We start from the raw sequence: 19,307 nt of genomic DNA, 5'->3' as shown, positions 1-19,307 counted from the left end.
CCAATTTTAAACATTTAAATTTGAGAGTTAAGAAATTTAATATTTGAAACTAGGTCAGTCTTCAGAAAGACGAGATGTACATACACGAAAGGACAAAGATGATTCATCACTGCAGGCATCTGCAGACATCTGTTCTTCACATTCTTTGCAAGCCCAGTCTTGTTGAAAGCTAATAAACATTGTTGTCTATATTTAGATACACTGGAACAACACAAGAACCAGGTAGAAACGTTTTAATACAATAAAAGAACTATGGCAGCTAGTGGTAAAATGAAAATGGCTCATTTTAAATGATTTTACATTCCCTCTGAAAATCAAAATAATTTTTACAAGATATGCTAAATCTATGAAAGGGATTGAAAACATTTAGTAGGAAGCTAAAACACTTAAATGTACAAACAATAATAAAACAAAAAGCAGAAATTCAAATGTCTCAAACGTGTACAAAAGTCTTGTTCCAGAATAGCCGCGTTCACACCAGAGTACTTTTCCCACTTTAGTTCCGATATAGTTCCGAAATGTCGCGTTCACACCAAAAAGAGCCGGAACCAAAATTAGTTCATGAGAACCTTTTTACCGCCTTTTCCGTCCCTGCTAGAGAGCAGGGACTCTCATTCGGCTCTCTTGTGAGAAAAGAGCTATATTTCTGATTGGCTGGGCGGATTGCAAACCACTCAAAAAAAGTGTTGTGAAGCCACCATTTTATTGGCATTATTAGCATTAGCCCAGCGCAGAAACACAGAGAGACTAACTTATGGCAACACAAAATAAAACATGGGAGCGGTGGAGATGAGGAGGTGTCGGCGTTCTGGCGATTTACTCGGAAGGCTTCAGTAGAAGCTGCTGGGAGTCCCAGCAGCTTCTACTGAAGCCAGTCCCCAACTCCGGGGACTTCCGGCCGGGGATTTTGAGCGGCAGTATACGCCGTGAAGTTGTTTGCGGCCTGCCAGTAAACCCAAAGCAGCAGAAGAAGAAGTGACGTCAGCGGCTTCATTTGCCGAATACACCCCCAGGGACTTATTCCGGTGTGAATGCGATCTGAACTAAAGAGTTCTGATGAACTAAGTTCTCATGAACCTTTGTGGGAAAAGTACTGCGGTGTGAATGCGCCTAATCTTTAGGTGTCTCAAAACAAGTTTCAATTCCTTGGAATGTTTTATAGTCCCATAAATTGAGATTTCTCTCAAACGTTGGAGCTGAACTCATGAATCCAGTAGTTCTGCCTCTTAACAAATAGTATGCGTTATTCTTGTTCATTTCTCAAACTTTAGTTGCGCAGGATGGAACATTTAATTTGCCTGTCATTTGGAATTTTCGTACTCGTCATCAATAAACTGCAGAGAATCTTTGGGGTCCTCATTCTCTACAGCGGCCTCCCCTCCAGTGTGGTTATTTCTTCCGTTGTTTGTTCCAGACACCAGGGGCTTGCCCTCTGTCGGTACGGGCCCCGGTGCATCCTGGTAGGTCACTTTGGAGTTCAGCCCCCCCTGCTCGGGGGTCTCTTGGGATTGCTCTGTATTCTTCTTTCTGCAGTTCCAGGGCAGCGGTAGATGGCCTTTGTAAAAGTTCCAAGCCAAAAGGGCAAGAAGAGAAACTACAAGGAGCCCGACTACGACCTGCAGTCCAGCCACAGAGTGGCCTTTAGTCTGAGCCTGGGTGGACCCTGTGTCCCCCGGGTCAGACAGGGCTGTAGCCTGGTACTCTGCCACGGTGCTCGTGTACTGGTCAGCTTTGGAGAGCTCCACAGACAGGCAGCGGTACCGACCACTGTCGGACTCTGTGGCGTTCAGGATCAGCAGTCCGTCCTGTAGAACCTGAATGCGAGCTGAAGGGGTCAGAGGCCGGCCGGCCCACTCCCAGCTGATCTTTGCCAGGTTGGAGGGTGGAAGGCAACGGAGATTCAGGTTTCCCCCGTGCCAGAAGGACCTATTCATAGGTTTCACAGGATCTGAAAACAAAACGGGTCCTTCACTTACACACAATTTCAATTTACCAATCCACCTCAATTATTGTTATGTAAAAGATTAAAATTGGCAGTAATTCATGTTTTTGTTCTGGTGTGATTTGGCCACACCCTCTTTACTGTCGGTGACTGTTAATGCTACACCTCCTACGATACGGGGGCCATCAAAACACATTTAAATAAAGGAGTTGGTTATTAAAAATTCTATATTTGCTCTCCAAAAACACAAAACAGTTAGATGTTTTGCATACACATTATTGATGATCAATAGTAGAAACATAATGCATTTACTGTGACTTCTAGATTATAAAAGTAAACTTTAGCTGTACATTCTTTTGAATGTGAAGCTGCATTATTGGGAAAATGTTTGGTTTGCATCAGCTGTGCCTTAATACAGCAGTTCTTCCAGGAAAGTCGCAACAGGCATCCACTTCTTAATAATATCAATATTTCTTACAGTATTTCTATTAAAGTGGTAGTGTACACACACTCACCAGCATCAGGGCAGAGAGAGGCATCTCCTTGTTTCACACTTTGGATTATTTCTCTAAAGTAGAGGATACAGGAATGACCATTTAGTTTTGATAGACCAGATATCGACACTGCATGTACTTCATGTTGGGAAAGAAGCCTACCCTGTCACATCAGAAAGGACGACACATTTCCCGTCAGCTTTGTCCCAGCCGCAGTACGGGTCTCTGGCTAGAACACAGTCCATGCAGGATAGGGACCTCCAGCAGGAGGCCAGCGGTATTTGCGCTGCCCCCGAGTTTGAGCCCGCATAGAGCTGACCCTGTACACAGTGAGACATCACACAGAAACATAGAGCCATCACACTGATGTTGGTGCTTTACCGTCATATACAGTAAACACACACGCAAACATATTTATAAGGGCTACGAAAGAGTTTTAAATTACCGTGACATGAGAGAATTTCAAAGTCTTGATTGGCTCTGGAGGCTTGAAGAGTTGCACTTCCTCTATGATGAACATCTCGTCATCGTAGTTCACTGCTTTCAGCATTGTGCCTTCCTCTTTTTAATAGAAATATAGAAATATGCTTTATTTATATACTGACACATGACCTGACACTTATCACTGTTGTGATGATATCAAAAGCAGCAGAGGGAAATAAAGAAAGGAAGTGGCTGTCAGCTGAACTGAAACCCCCACCTGTGCCTATGAACATGACATGGTACTTCTCTCCATCTGCGGCCTGCACTTGGTTGACTATGATGCGTGTGAATGTGGCTCCCCTTCGCACCAGAACAGGCTTCTCCCCTATTGGCTGGATAGCTTGGTCCATGAGGGGCCTATCTTTGATAAATTGAAGGGTCCGGTCTGGGAGGTCCAGAGTCTGATTTATGCCCGCTTTACGAGCCTCATTGTCTATGCACTGGCGAGGGAAGAGGGGAAGGAAAGAGAAAAGAGAGAACAACGGAGTCAGAATACAAAAGGAATCAGTTTCCTGCTGGGACACTTGTAAAAAAAAAAAGAGTTGCCTTTTGAGTTTTGCCTTTGTTTCTAACACACGCACACACACGTTGAATTCTGGGCAGACTCACAGCTCCGGGCCGAGGGACGGGGACATCTCCGCTGTACATCACCCACTTAACAAAAGAGGTTTCTACGGGGACTGGGGTCTTGTACTTCCCCATCGCAAACACTTTGCTGATGTCTGACACGCGGTACGCACACACTGCAGACAGGCCTGATGTATCCCTGAAACACACACAGAAATGTGAGCCAAGTGGTGTGCCAAAGCCCATTAAAGAGAAAGAGACCCTGCTCCCTCAAACACAAACACGTTTGTTGATTCAAACGTACGACTGGGGTGTGAAGATGGCGTAGAACAAACAGTCCTTCCAGTGCTGCTGCGGGTCACACAAGCGGTAAGTGTCCTGGATAATATACGGCAGCTGAGACTCCAACACGGGACAGTCCATCCTGGCCTTCAGGAAGGATGTCCATTTTTTCTGTAAGGTCCTCAGACCTCCAAGATCCCCCTGTGAGCACAGAAAAAACCTTGTAATGCCACATTGACAAGTGGAAAATACACAAAGAGAAACGGGATGCGCAATCAAGCAGCGGAAAGCGGACTGAGCGCCACTGAGGAAGTGCTGTTTATATGTTACGGTCGTTTTGGGAAATGGACCTGCGACAAATAATAAGTGCATGCACGCTAAACTCTTTTTCACCTTGCAGACCCGGGCCACGCGGGAAACCACCAGTTTGTTGTAGCAGTCGCACTCCACAGCGGACTCACTGAAGAACAGGTAGACCTTGTCATCATCTCCCTCCTCACTCAGATCACTCTCTGGCATCTGAGCCATGGAAACAAAGGTGGGCTCTGGTATTGAAAGAAGAAAAGAACAGCAACTTTGACTGAGCTACTAAGAAATCATCAAGATGAGACTGTTCACCTCAGAGCAGGAGTGTACATTTTGTCTGCTACTTTTTTAGTTTAGTTTTAGTCCCGTGTCAAATGTCCCTTTTAGTTTTTCTTATTACATTCAGTCAACCTCATCCTGTTTTGTATGCCTCCTTAGTTGACTTAAAACCAGGGCATTGTACTCTGTAGAACAATGGTTCTCAACTGGTCAAGCCTTGGGACCCACTTTTTCCTTAGTCAATAGATCGAGACCCGAAATTTTGAACCACTCTATTCAACAACAAAAAAATTGCGCCGTAATATATACGCTTCTCAGCACACAATATTAATTAAAGTGAAGTACAGTGCATATATCCCTTCACAGAACTAAAGTATGCTTTTAAAAAAGGTTTAATGAAAAGATGGAATCAAAGCTGAACTGTATAAAATAAAAAGGCACACATGCTGAAAACCCAACCCCAGAGGGGTCTGGGGGGATTCTCCCCCAGGAGATTTCAGTGTGCGAAAAAGTACACGTCCCACCGTCCGGGACGTGTTATTTACAATATCGGACAAGTAGATCTTTCAATTGACTTGTCCGGCGGACAAGTGACGTTTTTCGCCCGGATTTATTGTTATATTATTGATAGATTCAGTTTACAAAAGGCAGAACTCATTCGCAAATTGGACGTGTCCGCCATTGTTCGTTTAGAAATGTTAGTTTCGGTTCTGTTTGTCGATTCCTAATGAAATGCATCTCGCCGCTTTCTGTACAGGGGCGGGGCGGGAAGTGTAGCACAGTGGCAGGGTTGGGAAGCAAAACTCGGTTCCGAGTAGGAACAAACAACAATTGTCCGTTCCCGGGATTGATAAGAGTTGTGAGGACAGGAGGCGAAGCCGAGCCCCGCGGACCGCAGCTCCCTCTCTCTGCTCCGGATCAGCTGATCGCTGCATGGTGCAGCTCAGCGTCTCTCTCTCTCTCTCTCTCTCTTTCTACAGACAGCGGATTCACTGCCCGTTTAACAGCCTCATCTTTGTCAAACTTTCTTATGTTCTTTCTCTAACACGTAATGAAGGTTATTAGGAATTGTAGCTCCTTTGTTGTTAATATTGACCGCCATTTCCTTTATGAAGTGAAGCAGCCTCCCTGTGTCCTCGCGCTGTAATCATATCCCCGGACCCCCATACTCGGAGGACCACAGGGATGTCAGTATTGTTTATAAGGCAGGGTATAGAAATTATTGAAATTAAAATACTATCTATTTACTTTTACAAACAGTGAACAGCTGGGCAGCTGCAGCATGTGTATTGCAGGACATGTGTAAGCGTCTTTGAGTTTTAGAAAAGCGCTAGGCCTATAGGCTATAAATATAATGTATTATTATTATTATTATTAGGCCTATGTGTTGGACATGTGTGGTTGGACTCTGTCTTACAGGCAGGTTGCAGCATGTGTGTTGCAGGACATGTGTTGGACACACAGATTGTGTGGTTGGACTCTGTCTCACAGGCAGGTTGCAGTGTAACATCAGAGGAGACTGGGCCAATTGTACATTCTTAAACTGCACCACTTAGAACTAACAAAACAATGCGGAGATTATGTTTATATAATTGTATTCAATAACCGTAATAAATGAAACAGTATGAACTGATTTGTAAATAGGAATACAGATTTGAATTAATGTTTTCATAAATATATTTTTCTCCCAGTTTGTCATGGGACTTATTTTTACCCTCTCAAAGAACCGGAATCGAGAACCGAAAATAACTGGAATCGAAAAGCAGAACCGGAATCGTTAAAATCTAAACGATACCCAGCCCTATGTGTGATGCAGTAAAATCTTACCGCTCACTCACGTGAGCGGTGTCGTAAAAACCGTGGGAAAATGTAAAATACGATGGCGAAGAAGAAGATTCCAGTGGCCCCAATTTGTGTCCATTCTGGACAATTGAAAATGTATTCGGACAAGTAAATTGCCAAACTCACTTGTCCATGGACAAGTACTCTCTAAAAACTTTTTCTCACACTGCAACATATAAACTACGCATTCTAGTACACTGAGAAGAAAATAAATACATATATTACTACCCAACATATTAATAATATGTTATGCCATTGTTTGTTTTTCACTTTGTTCTGACAGCTGAACCTGCTGCTCCACACAGAGAGAAGAGCAAAGAGGAGATAGTCTGTGTGAATTACTTTAAATTGTGGGTAAGGATAGATAGCCCCCATTGTTCTGTGACCTGTCAATCATCAAACCGGGGGTCATATTTCATTATGTGTTCATTTTGATCTGAAGTTGTTCCCATCCATCCATCCATCCATCCATCTTCTCCCGCTTATCCGTGGTCGGGTCGCGGGGATAGCAGTTCCAGCAGAGAGCCCCAAACTTTCTTTTCCCTGGCCACATCAACCAGCTCTGACTGGGGGATCCCAAGGCGTTCCCAGGCCAGCGAAGAGATATAATCCCTCCACCTGGTTCTAGGTCTACCCCTTGGTCTCTTCCCAGCTGGACGTGCCTGGAACACCTCCTAGGGAGGCGCCCAGGTGGCATCCTTACTAGGTGCCCGAACCACCTCAAGTTGTACCCATGGATGTATAAAGAGTAGTTCTACCGTAAAGTTATTCTCCGTGAGGACTTCCGGCAACAATCTGGATTCTGATTGGCCAGAAGACTCGAAAGAGGTTTTATTGAGAAGATATTCACTACGTGACAGAAGTTTTCAAAACCGTTTATGGTCTCCGGTACTTCCAGTCCAACGCCGTTAGAGAATCGGGCCTTCAAAATAAAAGTTTGAGTTTTTTCAACAAAAAAAGATTGTGGGTCCGCGACCCACTTTTGGGTCGCCACCCACCAGTTGAGAACCACTGCTGTAGAATATATAATCAGTCAAATAGCCAAAGTTTGACCTCGTGTCTTCCTCCCAAGCTACTGTACCTTGCTGGTATTGTTTACTTTAACTTAAGTAGGTAAGTTAGGCCTAGTGCCTGTGACTGTACTATTGATTTAGTCCTGCTAAACACAGCTACACAGGAAGAAGAACTGCTGGAAAAAAGAATCTGATTTATCTGAATCATTTTAGTCTTTTAGTCAACAATAAGTAATCACTGCAACATATAGTCAAAGCTACTCTATAAAGACGTTGTTGTATTGTTGTCATTGTCTGGTCTAAGTCATGGAAATAAAAGGGTTGTTGACCAAGATATTTACTTAATAGTTTTCAGTATGAAATATAACACTGCTTCAGACAGTAAAGCATTTGCATTAACGCCATCTTCAACATTATATAGGATAGGATCATATGTTACCATGAAGCCAGGAGCTCTTGAACTCAGTGCGTATTGAGACAGGGGAGCTGCGCGCCAGCACGGGTTCAGAGCCCAGGAAGTTAATTGAAGTGGCCGAGAACAAGTTGTTTTCTGGCAAGACACAACAGTGGAAACAGAGATACAAATTAAAAATGCAGCTTTACTAATTAATCATTCATCCTCGATTTCTTAATATACAGGACTGTCTCAGAAAATTAGAATATTGTGATAAAGTTCTTTATTTTCTGTAATGCAATTAAAAAAACAAAAATGTCATACATTCTGGATTCATTACAAATCAACTGAAATATTGCAAGCCTTTTATTATTTTAATATTGCTGATTATGGCATACAGCTTAAGAAAACTCAAATATCCTATCTCTAAATATTAGAATATCATGAAAAAGTATACTAGTAGGGTGTTCAATGAATCACTTGAATCGTCTAATTAACTCGAAACACCTGCAAGGGTTTCCTGAGCCTTGAAAAACACTCAGCTTGGTTCAGTAAACTAAATCACAAGTATGGGGAAGACTGCTGATCTGACTGCTGTCCAGAGGACCGTCAATGACACCCTCCATCAGGAGGGTAAGACACAAAAAGAAATTTCTCAAAGAGCAAGCTGTTCACAGAGTGCAGTTTCAAAGCACATCCACAAAAAGTCTGTTGGAAGGGGGAAATGTGGCAGGAAACGCTGCACAACCAAGAGAGATGACCGCAGCCTTAACAGCATTGTGAAGAAGAGTCGCTTCCAGAATTTGGGGGAGCTTCAAAGACAGTGGACTGAAGCTGGAGTCCAGGTATCAAAAGTCACTGTTCACAGACGTGTCCGGGAAATGGGCTACAATAGCCGTATTCCCATGGTCAAGCCACTTCTGAACTCAAGACAACGGAAGAGGCGTCTGACTTGGGCTAAGGCAGTGGTTCTCAAACTTTTTCTGTCAGGCCCCCCCTTTGGAGAAAACAAAAAGTCGGGCCCCCCCAAAACGAATAATCAGGCTCAGTGGCGGCGCCAGAGATTTATTTTGGGGGTGCTGTGGGGTAGCTTGACGTTTCATAGAGGGTGCTCAAACATTTAGGGTTTCCCATTAATGTACCGGTCGCTACAGTGGAATTTTCTACTGCAACAATCCCCACGCAAATACACAACGTACCCGCGACTGTTACAATGAAGGCTCGATATTCAGCTCACGGCATATAGGTGTAAGCAGGGATAAAGTGCTATTTTTATAGGTGATGTGTGGACGTCACATAGGGGGGTCCGGGGGCAAGCTTCCCCGGGAAGATTTATTTTTAAATATTGAAGTTAAAAGCATCAATCTGGTGCACTTTGAGAGCGAAAGGAAGAGATCTATGGATACATCTCTCAACACCCATATGAAACAGAAATGTAAACAGATTTACTTTTTCTTGATGGATATTTTACAAATCACCCTTTTAAACTTTATTCTTGTTTTACTGTCATATAGTATTTCATACCTGTTTTTCATTTATTCTCTTATTTTTTTATAACTATAATGATCATATAAACGTGTGCCTCGGAAATAATTATTTACATTAATGGTGACCAAAACATTTGAGACCCACTGGGATAACACTGAGAGAGTCCTTTAGCTCTCAGTCTGACAGGAGAGGACTCTCCTCCACTTTGTTGTTGAAAAAACTCCTTATATCCGTTAGCGTAGCTCGCTAGCACCAGAAGCTAACAACAACGATCTCCAGTACCGGTGCGCTCTCTCTGTCTCACGCGCACACAAAATGGCTCGTTCCACACACACACACAGAGCCGAGCTTTAATGAAACAGAGACCCAGACGTAATAGTACTGTACTGCATCATATTATTTTCGAATCAATAATTTTTCAAATTATGATTTTTATTTTATTTTTTATTTTTATCTTTTATTTTTTTTTTTTATAACCATTTTTCCTCCTGGTCTCTCGCGCCCCCCCTGGCATGCCTCTGCGCCCACCAGGGGGGGCGCGCCCCCCACTTTGAGAACCACTGGGCTAAGGAAAAGAAGCACTGGACAGTTGCACAGTGGTCCAAAGTCCTCTTTTCAGACGAAAGCAAGTTTTGTATTTCATTTGGAAGTCAAGGCGCCAGAGTCTGGAGAAAGGCTGGAGAGGAGCAAAATCCAAGTTGCTTGAAATCCAGTGTGAAGTTCCCACAGTCAGCGATGGTTTGGGGAGCCATGTCAGCTGCTGGTGTTGGTCCACTGTGTTTCATCAAGCCCAGAGTAAATGCAGCTGTGTACCAAGAGATTTTAGAGCACTACATGCTTCCGTCTGCTGAAAAGCTCTATGGAGATGAGGAATTCATTTTCCAGCATGATCTGGCACCTGCCCACAGTGCCAAAACCACCAGTAACTGGTGTACTGACCATGGCATTACTGTCCTCGATTGGCCTGCAAATTCCCCTGACCTGAACCCCATAGAGAATATGTGGGGTATTGTGAAGAAGAAGCTGAAAGACACCAGACCCAACAATGCTAATGAGCTAAAGGCCGCTATTGAAGCATCCTGGGCATCCATAACACCTCAGCAATGCCACAGGCTGATTGCCTCCATGCCACGCCGCATTGATGCAGTAATCCGTGCAAAAGGATTCCCAACCAAGTACTGAGTGCATTAATGGACATTTTCAAATGTTTGATTGTGTTTTGCTGTTATAAATCTTTTTTTTTTACTTGGTCTGAGGAACTATTCTAATTTTTTGAGATAGGATTTTGGAGTTTTCTTAAGCTGTATGCCATAATCAGCAATATTAAAATAATAAAAGGCTTGCAATATTTCAGTTGATTTGTAATGAATCCAGAATGTATGACATTTTTGTTTTTTTAATTGCATTACAGAAAATAAAGAACTTTATCACAATATTCTAATTTTCTGAGACAGTCCTGTATAACCGCTACTCACCAACCATGATGGAGGCATATCTCTGAAAAGGATCAAATGGACACTTCCCTTTGCCATCTTCTGCTTTCTTCTCTAGAGTCAGCTTTCCATCTGCGTAGGACTGCAGAGACAATCACAGAGACACTGAAACTCACAAAGTCTTTAAGTCCTATAGTTGTGTTGCACAAATTGATGAGAATAGTGATGAATAAACTATACAGCATCAATTTATGAAGTGTTCAATAATATACATTTAGATAAGCAAGCACACATCTCACCATGTAATCACACTCAGGATCAAAAGCATTGGTTCCACACACATACATCCTGTTATCCTCCATCTGGTGCAGGATCCTGATGTAGTTCATGCACTCCGTCTGTAAAGGCATTCAAAGAGCAATGACTACATCTTCTAAAAACATTTAAAATAGAAAAAGCTGAAACGGGACCCACCTCAGGGTCTTTTCCTTTGTTTCTGCATTCATCTCTTTGCTGTTGTGTCACTTCCCATTTAACCTGAAAGAGTGAAAACACCATGTTGTTTTAAATGTTTCCATTTTTCAAGGTTAATTGTTTTATGATTGGAATCACAGCGATGAAGACGTACTCTGATATATTACTTGATAAGTGAAAGTAGTAATACTGCATTGTAAAATAAATTATGTAACAAGTTAAAGTCTGCAGTCCAAAAGCAACTAAAGTAAAAGTGCTGATTATGCAGAATGGCCCATTTTAGGATATTATACAACTGAATAATGATTATTAATGAAATCATATGTACATTACTTCATGCTGCAGCTCTTAGCAAGGAATTCAAGGTGGCAAAGAATAAATACAATATTGTTCCATAATAATACATGACTTGATTATACTTTGTTATGAATCTGAAGCTGCAAAATAACTAAAACATACAATTATCCAAAATGGGTTGACTTAGTTGCTAGGAAGCTACAACTGTGGAGAATAAGTAAACATGTCCTTGCAAATTTAACTGAAGTAGTATAACAAACGTAAATCAGCCATTAACTTCCAGTAACACTCGTTGGTTTAAGTATGTGTTGAGTTAGGGCTTCATTCAGAGCAGAGCACTTGGCACAACACACATGTGCTAGCCCTGGGCCAAGAAACTCAGATAAGAAATGTTACAACTAATGCTAACAGAATTATTTGAATGACGTTGATATCATCAGTGTTCTTACTGAAGCAACTTTCTTGGTGATGTCTTTCAGGTCAAGAGCATACACTGCCTCCCTGGCCCCGAGCAATAGCAGGTCCAGATCTTCTCTCAGCAGCATGGTGGAGTAGTTGAACACTCCCTCCTCATGAAACAGGTGAGCGTTGGCCCCTAGACACAGAACATGACTGATTAACTTTGGCGAACACCAGTGATTCAACCGTGTTTCCTCATGTTACTCAAACGATATGAGCCAACACAAGCTGACACATTGTGAGCCAACATTAAGCAAGACAGAAAGCAACACTCACTAATGAAGGGCACAGATCTGCGAGGGACACAGTCCAGGGGAGAGTCTTCTTCTAGCGTCAAGGCCAGGGGCAGCAGCCAAAAGACACAGAGGGCCAGCGGCGGATGCATGGCTCTTTTGTTCAAACCAAGAGGAATTTAGGCTTTATTGTTTCCTAAACGGTCACTCATACAGGGGCAAAGACAGCGAGTGGCATCTATGACGTGATGAGGTCTGTGCTGACTGAAGGGCACCGGCCCCTTTACTGGCCCCGCTCAGCAGGCTGTCCATGATGAGATGGATGGAACAGACCAAAGAAACAAAGCCGAGCAGGACTGAAAGAGACAAGGTTGTATGGATATCACAATCAATTCACTGGACCTGAGACCCGACAGAAAAGAAGGTTCAATATGTATACCAAAACATGTGGAAAAAACATCAACCTGTGGAGAGAAATGTGCCTAAACACAAGTAGGAGAATACAAAGCAAAAGAGTAGAGGAATAGCCAGAAAGAGCAGAGTGAGCTAAAGTCAGCACGGCAGTAAATCTGTCAGTGCCATAGTGATGTTAATGCAGGGCCATGAAAGGCATTCAGCAGGGTGCAGGGATGTCAAATGCAGCTCTCCTGCTGCACCAAACATAAGCACACACAAAAAGAGATTCACAGAGAGGACCAGAGTCTGTGCAGATGAGTGGAAATCTTGCAAATAAAAGTGGTTCATTCACACACACACACACACGGGAAACATGTTGGTTTGCATCATCACCACCGCTTAACCCAGTTAAGTCTGCAAATAGAGTAACATTTAGTCTGGGCTTGCTTCTCCTTTAATTACAGACACAGCTGTTGTTTAGGGTGATTTTTTCCAGCAGATTTACTACAACCTGCAGTGGGAGTGTAGGAGATTCTTTCCTAAGAGGTGTGCTGTTGTGGACTGATGAGCTGCGGCATGTCAGAGAATGCAGCCCTGATAAAATGTTTCACATATTTGGCCCTTGGGCCAAAACCAGCTCACTCACACACACACACACACACACACACACACACACACACACACACACACACACACACACACACACACACACACACACACACACACACACACACACACACACACACACACACACACACACACACACACACACACACACACACACACACACACACACACACAGGCAATGTCACAGGAAGCCAGTGAGTTGCTTCGATATTTTTTGAAGAGAATGTATTATTTAATGTCACTTTTACAACATGTAATACAGTTTTAAGGAAACTGGCACCAACGCAAGCAAATTGCAGCGCAATCTGAAGCAGGTTAACCGTCAACATTTCAAAGTTAATCACTTACCTGCTCACAGACACGCCCAAAAATGCCGAGGCTTGCATTTAAATTGTCCCAACACCTGTTCAAACGTTATTTCTAATCCTTTAACTCATAATTGATTAACATTCAAAGTATCTGGTACTTTGTATAAACGGAGAAGTGTATTTATGCCCCCCACACGTTGCTGCTGCTGCCTAATGTACGCTGAGATGTAAAACACTGATTCGCGGTAGCTTGCAACTTCCTTTAAAACGTCTGCACCGACTGCAGGTTCACCTTTTCTCTTCAAACTTCACACTGCAGCAGAAAAAAGCGACTCTCTAAGTAACTCTTTCTCAGTCAGGTCCTCTCAAAGTCACAGCAGTCATCCGTTATTGTAGAGACACTCACATCCCGCGGTGAGGAGGGTTGAATGGCTGCTGCTGCCCCGGTTGGCCACAGGTTGTTTCTTTTCACTCCCCTCCTCCTAACTGTCGTTGAGGGGGCGTTAGGCGCGGATCTCAGATCTGATTAAGTTGCATTGTTCCGAATATACTTACTATACTGATGCAGGACACATAACTGATTCAAGATGGGCGAGGTTGTTTTTGTTTTTACTTGAACATGTCCAAACAGGAGTGATGGAGTAACATTTCCGTGTGGGACTGTATGTCCTGCAGGGGGTCCTCCTATCATCGGATAGAATGGATAAATTAATTATTATTTTTCTTTTATAACGAATATAACCATATCCTTTATAATAATGTTGCATGTGCAGTGACATATAGGCCTATAGTCTTATACTACTTTTAATTTTACATAATAATAGGCCTACTTATTTATGAAATATTAATTGGAGTAGGCAACATAGATTTAGAAGTCATATGTGGTTGATAAAACAGAATCTCCGTGTCAATCTTTTTAAAAAAACGTTGCGAATGTTCCTACACATTTTTTCTGGTCTTCTATATTTCTGTGATGGACTGATAGCTTTGACTTATTCTAACATTATCCAATTTCCTTATTCTCCTGTTGGCACTCTTGGTTTTCATTCAATGACTGGATCAACCTCTGACATTCTTCAGTAAACCAAAAAGTGGTGCACTGTTGATAAAGCATAAGCTATCGATTCACAAAAAGGACACATCTCATCCATGCAAAAAACATTTAATGCACTTGATATCTAACAAACACTATTCTTTGATAGTGATCAAGTACACACAACACTTCATGTACAAACATACAAGAAACTGTTCATTTTAAGAGGACAGTTATTGATCAAAGTTTGCCACAAATATTCACGGACTTCAAATATACTTACATAACAATGTCAATGTAGAAATACATGTTGTTATTGTTTAAGCTCCTTCAGACCTGTAATAAATTCTAATTGCCTTATTAAAGGTAGAGAGGTAGGGCATGGCAAAAATATTGTGATAAAGCCAGAAGCCTGCTGGGTTTAGACTGTAACATCATTTTTTTTTTTACTTAATATCCAAACACTGTGCTTTTTTTGTTTCTGCCGATTGAGTTAAAAGATATTCCACTAGAGGGCAACCTCATATTAGTACAGTAAATAGATTTTCTTGAAAGTATTGAAATCATCTGGAATGTCTATGTCCATTCATAGCACCATACAGTAGCACAAACACATTGGCAGAGAATAAGGAAACACTTTAAAATAAGCACTAACAGTATGGTTAAAGTTGAGTCATTGATGAGCCACAACAGTGTCACTGAATCAACAATACATTAATGGTTGCTTATATATCACAAATCATGAGCAGCAGGCAGAGATTGTGCAGTTTTCTGGCCAGCTGTTTTCTGTATTCAGACAATATATTTTTTCAGGCATGTTTCATATGACGAGGTGAGGGAACAGAATTTCTGAACTGAAACCTGATCATGCCTGGCTTATTTTACTTTCAAAGCAGATAAAGAGTCTCAGGTCAGAGTTTGTTGTTCCGGTGTTGATCTCGGCAGTCTTAGGTTTGTTTGTGTTCTTAGTCTCCAGTGGTGCAGCAGTCACATCAGCAGCTCAGACAGGGGCTCAGACGAGAAAACATCAGGCTCAGTAGGTGGTCCGGTTTGTGTCAGTGCTTCTCTTTTTTTTTTAGCTGCCAGTCATATTGAGTCAGTGTGGGCTGTATTCTGAGGGGAAATCATTTGTTGTGGCACTATTATTTTTGCTCAGATGCAGTTTGTAAACAGCTTTTTGCAAGTGGACAAAGCACCAGTGGATTGTTACCCCAACCAAGGCATTTTATGAACCTAATCCAGTGTTTTCTAGGCAATCTTGCTCTTAACAAGCCAACTAAAGTCCATGTAATCAGTCCAACGTTTTGTATCTCCCTTAGTGGCAATATTTATAGTCCCTTGTCTTCCACCTACAAGGCACAGGATAAATACATAGCTGCGGTAAGAAGGGTTTTGGCACTGAAGATTGAGTATGCGGTAACAGAAGGTTGTTCCTCATGATGAGTCAATCACTCCTGACTGGCTCGTCTCTTCTCCAGCTTCATTTTGAGTTCCTCATTGAAAGCTGTGGAAAAGACAGAAGATATGGCAGGTTTAGGTACTTTTTTTGTACAGTCTATCTATTTGTTTTTAGTAGGTCTGCAACGAACATAAATGCCCATACATTTCCATATTTGAGTGCTGGAAAACACCACTGTCTGCCATTTCTTCCATCCATACTTTAATCAATTATTTAAATACCTGGCAATTACCTTTCTGCCCAATGAATTCAGCTCTAGCTCTTAGATAACTAGATGTAATTGTATGATTAACTGTATTGCTCCTCAGATATTGAATGTGATATTCTTTTGTTTTTAACTGTAAATCAGGATGGACTGCAGCAGGTTGGCTCTTTGTTGTCTACTCACTCTGTGCGAGAGGTGAAGGGGAGAGGATGAGTCTTCTCATTGGGTTGGTGGGCGAGGCCGGCACTGATGAGGTCAGGATACGGCGGTCTGGGGCGGGTGACCTGTTCAGGGGGCTGCTGGGCCAGCGATCTGCTCCAGAAGAAAAGCAATGATGATCTATCTGCGAGTGTCTGCATGTTGTTTTTTGTGACTGAGACAAACCTTGTTTTGGAGGCAGGGCAGGAGCCTTTGGCAGAGGGCTGGAGGGGGCAGTGTGGAGGATCCTTTCTCCGTTCTCATCATTGGCAGAAACATATGCTGATGACACAAACAGAATAAAAGGTGGTCAGCCTCTTTAAGTACTCGTAATAAAGTGCTAATGAAGACAACAAATGAATCTTGAGAATATCTTTGTGCTGCATGTTTTCCTCACTGATATTTTCTTCGTAAGGCTCTTCCAGGAGGAAAGGCTGCAGAGTTCCTGCCGTCTTCTCTACCAGAGCGTCGATGACCTCGTGAAGGGTAGCACAGGGAATCTGGAAAAGGGAATCCATTTTATTATACACCTAAAGCTGCTGGTATATGTCAAAGCTGTTTTTATTGAGTCTGAAACATTGCTGATTGCTATCATCTCAAAGCATGTTCTATATTAACTCCTGGCTGTTGCCATTTCCCAAACAATCCTCTTAAAAATCTAGAGAGAAAATTCAGGATAGTAGCTATATTTACTTTTGAAAAATGGACAGTGGTCACGGATCCAATATGTCGTTTTTGTATTTGTACCAATACAACTAGGTATTAGCCATGATATAACTGATCCACATTAAATATTGATTATTTAATAGTGTTATTATAAAAAAAATGTGTTCATGGAGTGATTCACATTACATAAGTCAAGCGTTGGACTGAAGTCCGTAAAAAAAAACAATAAAAATACAACAAAACATTAAAAACTGAATAATAAGGTAAGTAAATAAAAAAATGATTAGGCCAACATAATTACATTTTAAGAAAGGTAAAATTTGAAGTGTATGTGTTTAATACACTCACAGGATTTTCTACATCAATGATGTAACCACCTTGGTCCCTCTGAGTCACACGGTAATGTCTGAACACTGACCTGGAGCAAAAGAGAGAAACACACAAATCTTGTAACATTTGCAGTACATAACTCTGACATTTAAAGCCATGGTGCTCAGATGTTCAGCAGGGGTTTACCCATTGAGGTCCTGGCGAGTCGTGACAGCCAATGAGCACCCGTCTCTTCCTGGACGGAGCAGCATGTTGCCACAGTCTGGGTGTCTCTCTAAAAGGACTTCAGCCTCGGTTCGAGACACCGGTCGGAAACACCTGCATGCCACAAACACACATTAAAAATGGGCATATAGTCACACATTAAAGCTACTGTCCTCTCAAGGAGAACTCACGGTGGGATCTCCCCTACTAAAGGCACGGAGAGGGGTGAGGGAGGAGCGCGTGAGGGAGGAGCGCGTGTGGGGGTGCGGGTTCTCCTCCTGGATCTTTCTTTGTCCACAACCTCCTTCAGCATCTGCAGCTGGCCAGGCAGCAACGTAAGATAGGATGGTACATTCAGCTGTGATCGGAAAGAGGATAGAATATTTTATAGATGGCACAAGAGAGAGATAAATTGATGCAGGTGCACAAAAGATGAATAATTACATCTACAACAGAGTAGAGGAAACCTTTCCACAGCTCCCTTGATTCCAAGTTAGGGGCCTGAAAGAGACAATAGCATTGTTACACCTCGTAAAACGTATTTTAATGTCAGTGTGTGTGTTAAATAGTATTACTGTGATTTTGGTCTCTCCGTCCTTCATGCGCAGGATGAGTCTGGCTGCCTCCAGGTTTCTGTCCCGGCTGCAGTCGTCCTTCAGGGACACAAACCCACTGAGGTCCAGCTTCTCCACAAACTGTAACACACATAGAAGCATGCATCAGTTTCAACACACTATGATGCACAAACAACACAGTGTCCACAGTCTGAAACTTACATGGCTGTCCTTGGCGTTATTGAAGAAATACAAAGAATTCCCGCACAGACAGGTCCACAGCCGCCTGGATGCCTGTCACACAAAGACACAAGCAGAGATGTGAAAAGCTGTTTTTGTGTGTAATGGATATTTCCCTTTTTATCACCCCCCATTTCCTGTCCCAAGAGATGAATAGGAAGTGAGTCACAGCTGCTGTCAATCTGTGGCTATGGATCAGAGCAATACCCTGCACCTGAGGCAGGCTCACATTACATGTCTATATTGCATTAAAATGAGCCTAATGAGAGGGAAGAGCCTGCGGGGAGGGTATCCTATTCTGTATGTATCACTTTATATATCTATAACAACATGCACAAGAGAAACCATTTTACTGTGTACAACTTTCTATTTGAGATAGTAAAAATGAACCTAATGGATCAGGCTGTCAGAATATGGTCAAATAAGTCAGCATTACATTGTAGGTGAAATTATAGGCAGACATACCCAGAGAAACAGATGAGTAATTAAGATAAAGCCGCTAATCGTTCAAACGATTTCAATGAAATGCAATGTTTTGACAGCAGTTATGTTTACACGATTCATGAGTCTAGATTCGATCATAATTCGCTGCATGTCAGATTGTTGCTAAATCATATTTAGCAGCACAACAAACGCCATGTCAAGAATCCCCACCAGCAGTGCAGTCTCGCCTCGCCCATTCTACACCAGGAGGAAGTTGACAGCTCTCTGGGAATGGGGGAACAGCCGGTGTCATACTGACCACCGCTATCATCAGCATGCACAGGAAACAACATGGCACTGCGCCAGGCGACCCTACCTTCTCCTTCGGTCCTCGCTTTTCCAGGTATCCTTCGTAGTAGCAGGGCGGGAGCTGCGCCCGGGGTCCCCCTGGCCCGGAGCGCTGCCTGACGGGTGCAGCCGCCATGAGTGTCGCTGGCTGGGCACCGATCGAGGACAAAGGGGCGCTGGGTAATTCGGGGAGTGACACGCCTTCCCCGATGAGATAGAACCGTGGCAATAATCCAACAGCTTGCTACTGTGGCTTGCTGTGTGCGGGGATCATGCAGGCGGGTGGAAGTGCAGATTAGAAATTGGATGGTTGGGGGATAAATGTCTAAA

At 42.7% G+C, this 19,307-nt stretch overlaps 2 protein-coding genes across 3 annotated transcripts; both read right to left on the bottom strand.

Annotated features, from left to right (window-relative positions):
• Positions 1 to 19: 19 nt before the first annotated feature.
• On the bottom strand, positions 20 to 12,164 carry sema4e (semaphorin 4e). Of its 2 annotated transcripts, none has more exons than XM_079650138.1 (14): positions 12,030 to 12,164; positions 11,744 to 11,889; positions 10,998 to 11,060; positions 10,823 to 10,921; positions 10,566 to 10,665; positions 7,648 to 7,758; positions 4,162 to 4,313; positions 3,791 to 3,969; positions 3,466 to 3,685; positions 3,137 to 3,359; positions 2,882 to 2,997; positions 2,599 to 2,756; positions 2,458 to 2,510; positions 20 to 1,948 (listed from the first exon to the last, which is right to left on the bottom strand). In XM_079650138.1, the coding sequence occupies exons 1-14, from the start codon at positions 12,136 to 12,138 to the stop codon at positions 1,302 to 1,304; spliced, it is 2,376 nt and encodes a 791-aa protein (XP_079506264.1). In that variant the 5' UTR covers positions 12,139 to 12,164; the 3' UTR covers positions 20 to 1,301. The 2 variants fall into 2 exon arrangements, with proteins under 2 accessions (XP_079506264.1, XP_079506265.1); XM_079650139.1 differs by having other exon boundaries at positions 3,529 to 3,685.
• Positions 12,165 to 14,462: 2,298 nt separating this feature from the next.
• On the bottom strand, positions 14,463 to 19,181 carry stap2a (signal transducing adaptor family member 2a). The gene is made up of 11 exons (XM_079650161.1): positions 19,006 to 19,181; positions 18,189 to 18,260; positions 17,988 to 18,107; positions 17,857 to 17,913; positions 17,604 to 17,770; positions 17,395 to 17,526; positions 17,227 to 17,296; positions 16,610 to 16,712; positions 16,399 to 16,494; positions 16,198 to 16,326; positions 14,463 to 15,854 (listed from the first exon to the last, which is right to left on the bottom strand). Exons 1-11 carry the CDS (start codon positions 19,111 to 19,113, stop codon positions 15,799 to 15,801), a joined length of 1,110 nt encoding a protein of 369 aa, XP_079506287.1. The 5' UTR covers positions 19,114 to 19,181; the 3' UTR covers positions 14,463 to 15,798.
• Between the last annotated feature and the right edge of the window lie 126 nt (positions 19,182 to 19,307).

The sequence above is a fragment of the Notothenia rossii genome, assembly GCF_949606895.1.
Source record: "Notothenia rossii genome assembly, chromosome: 9".
Taxonomy (NCBI): domain Eukaryota; kingdom Metazoa; phylum Chordata; class Actinopteri; order Perciformes; family Nototheniidae; genus Notothenia; species Notothenia rossii.
This window is presented reverse-complemented; position numbering and strand designations above follow the sequence as displayed.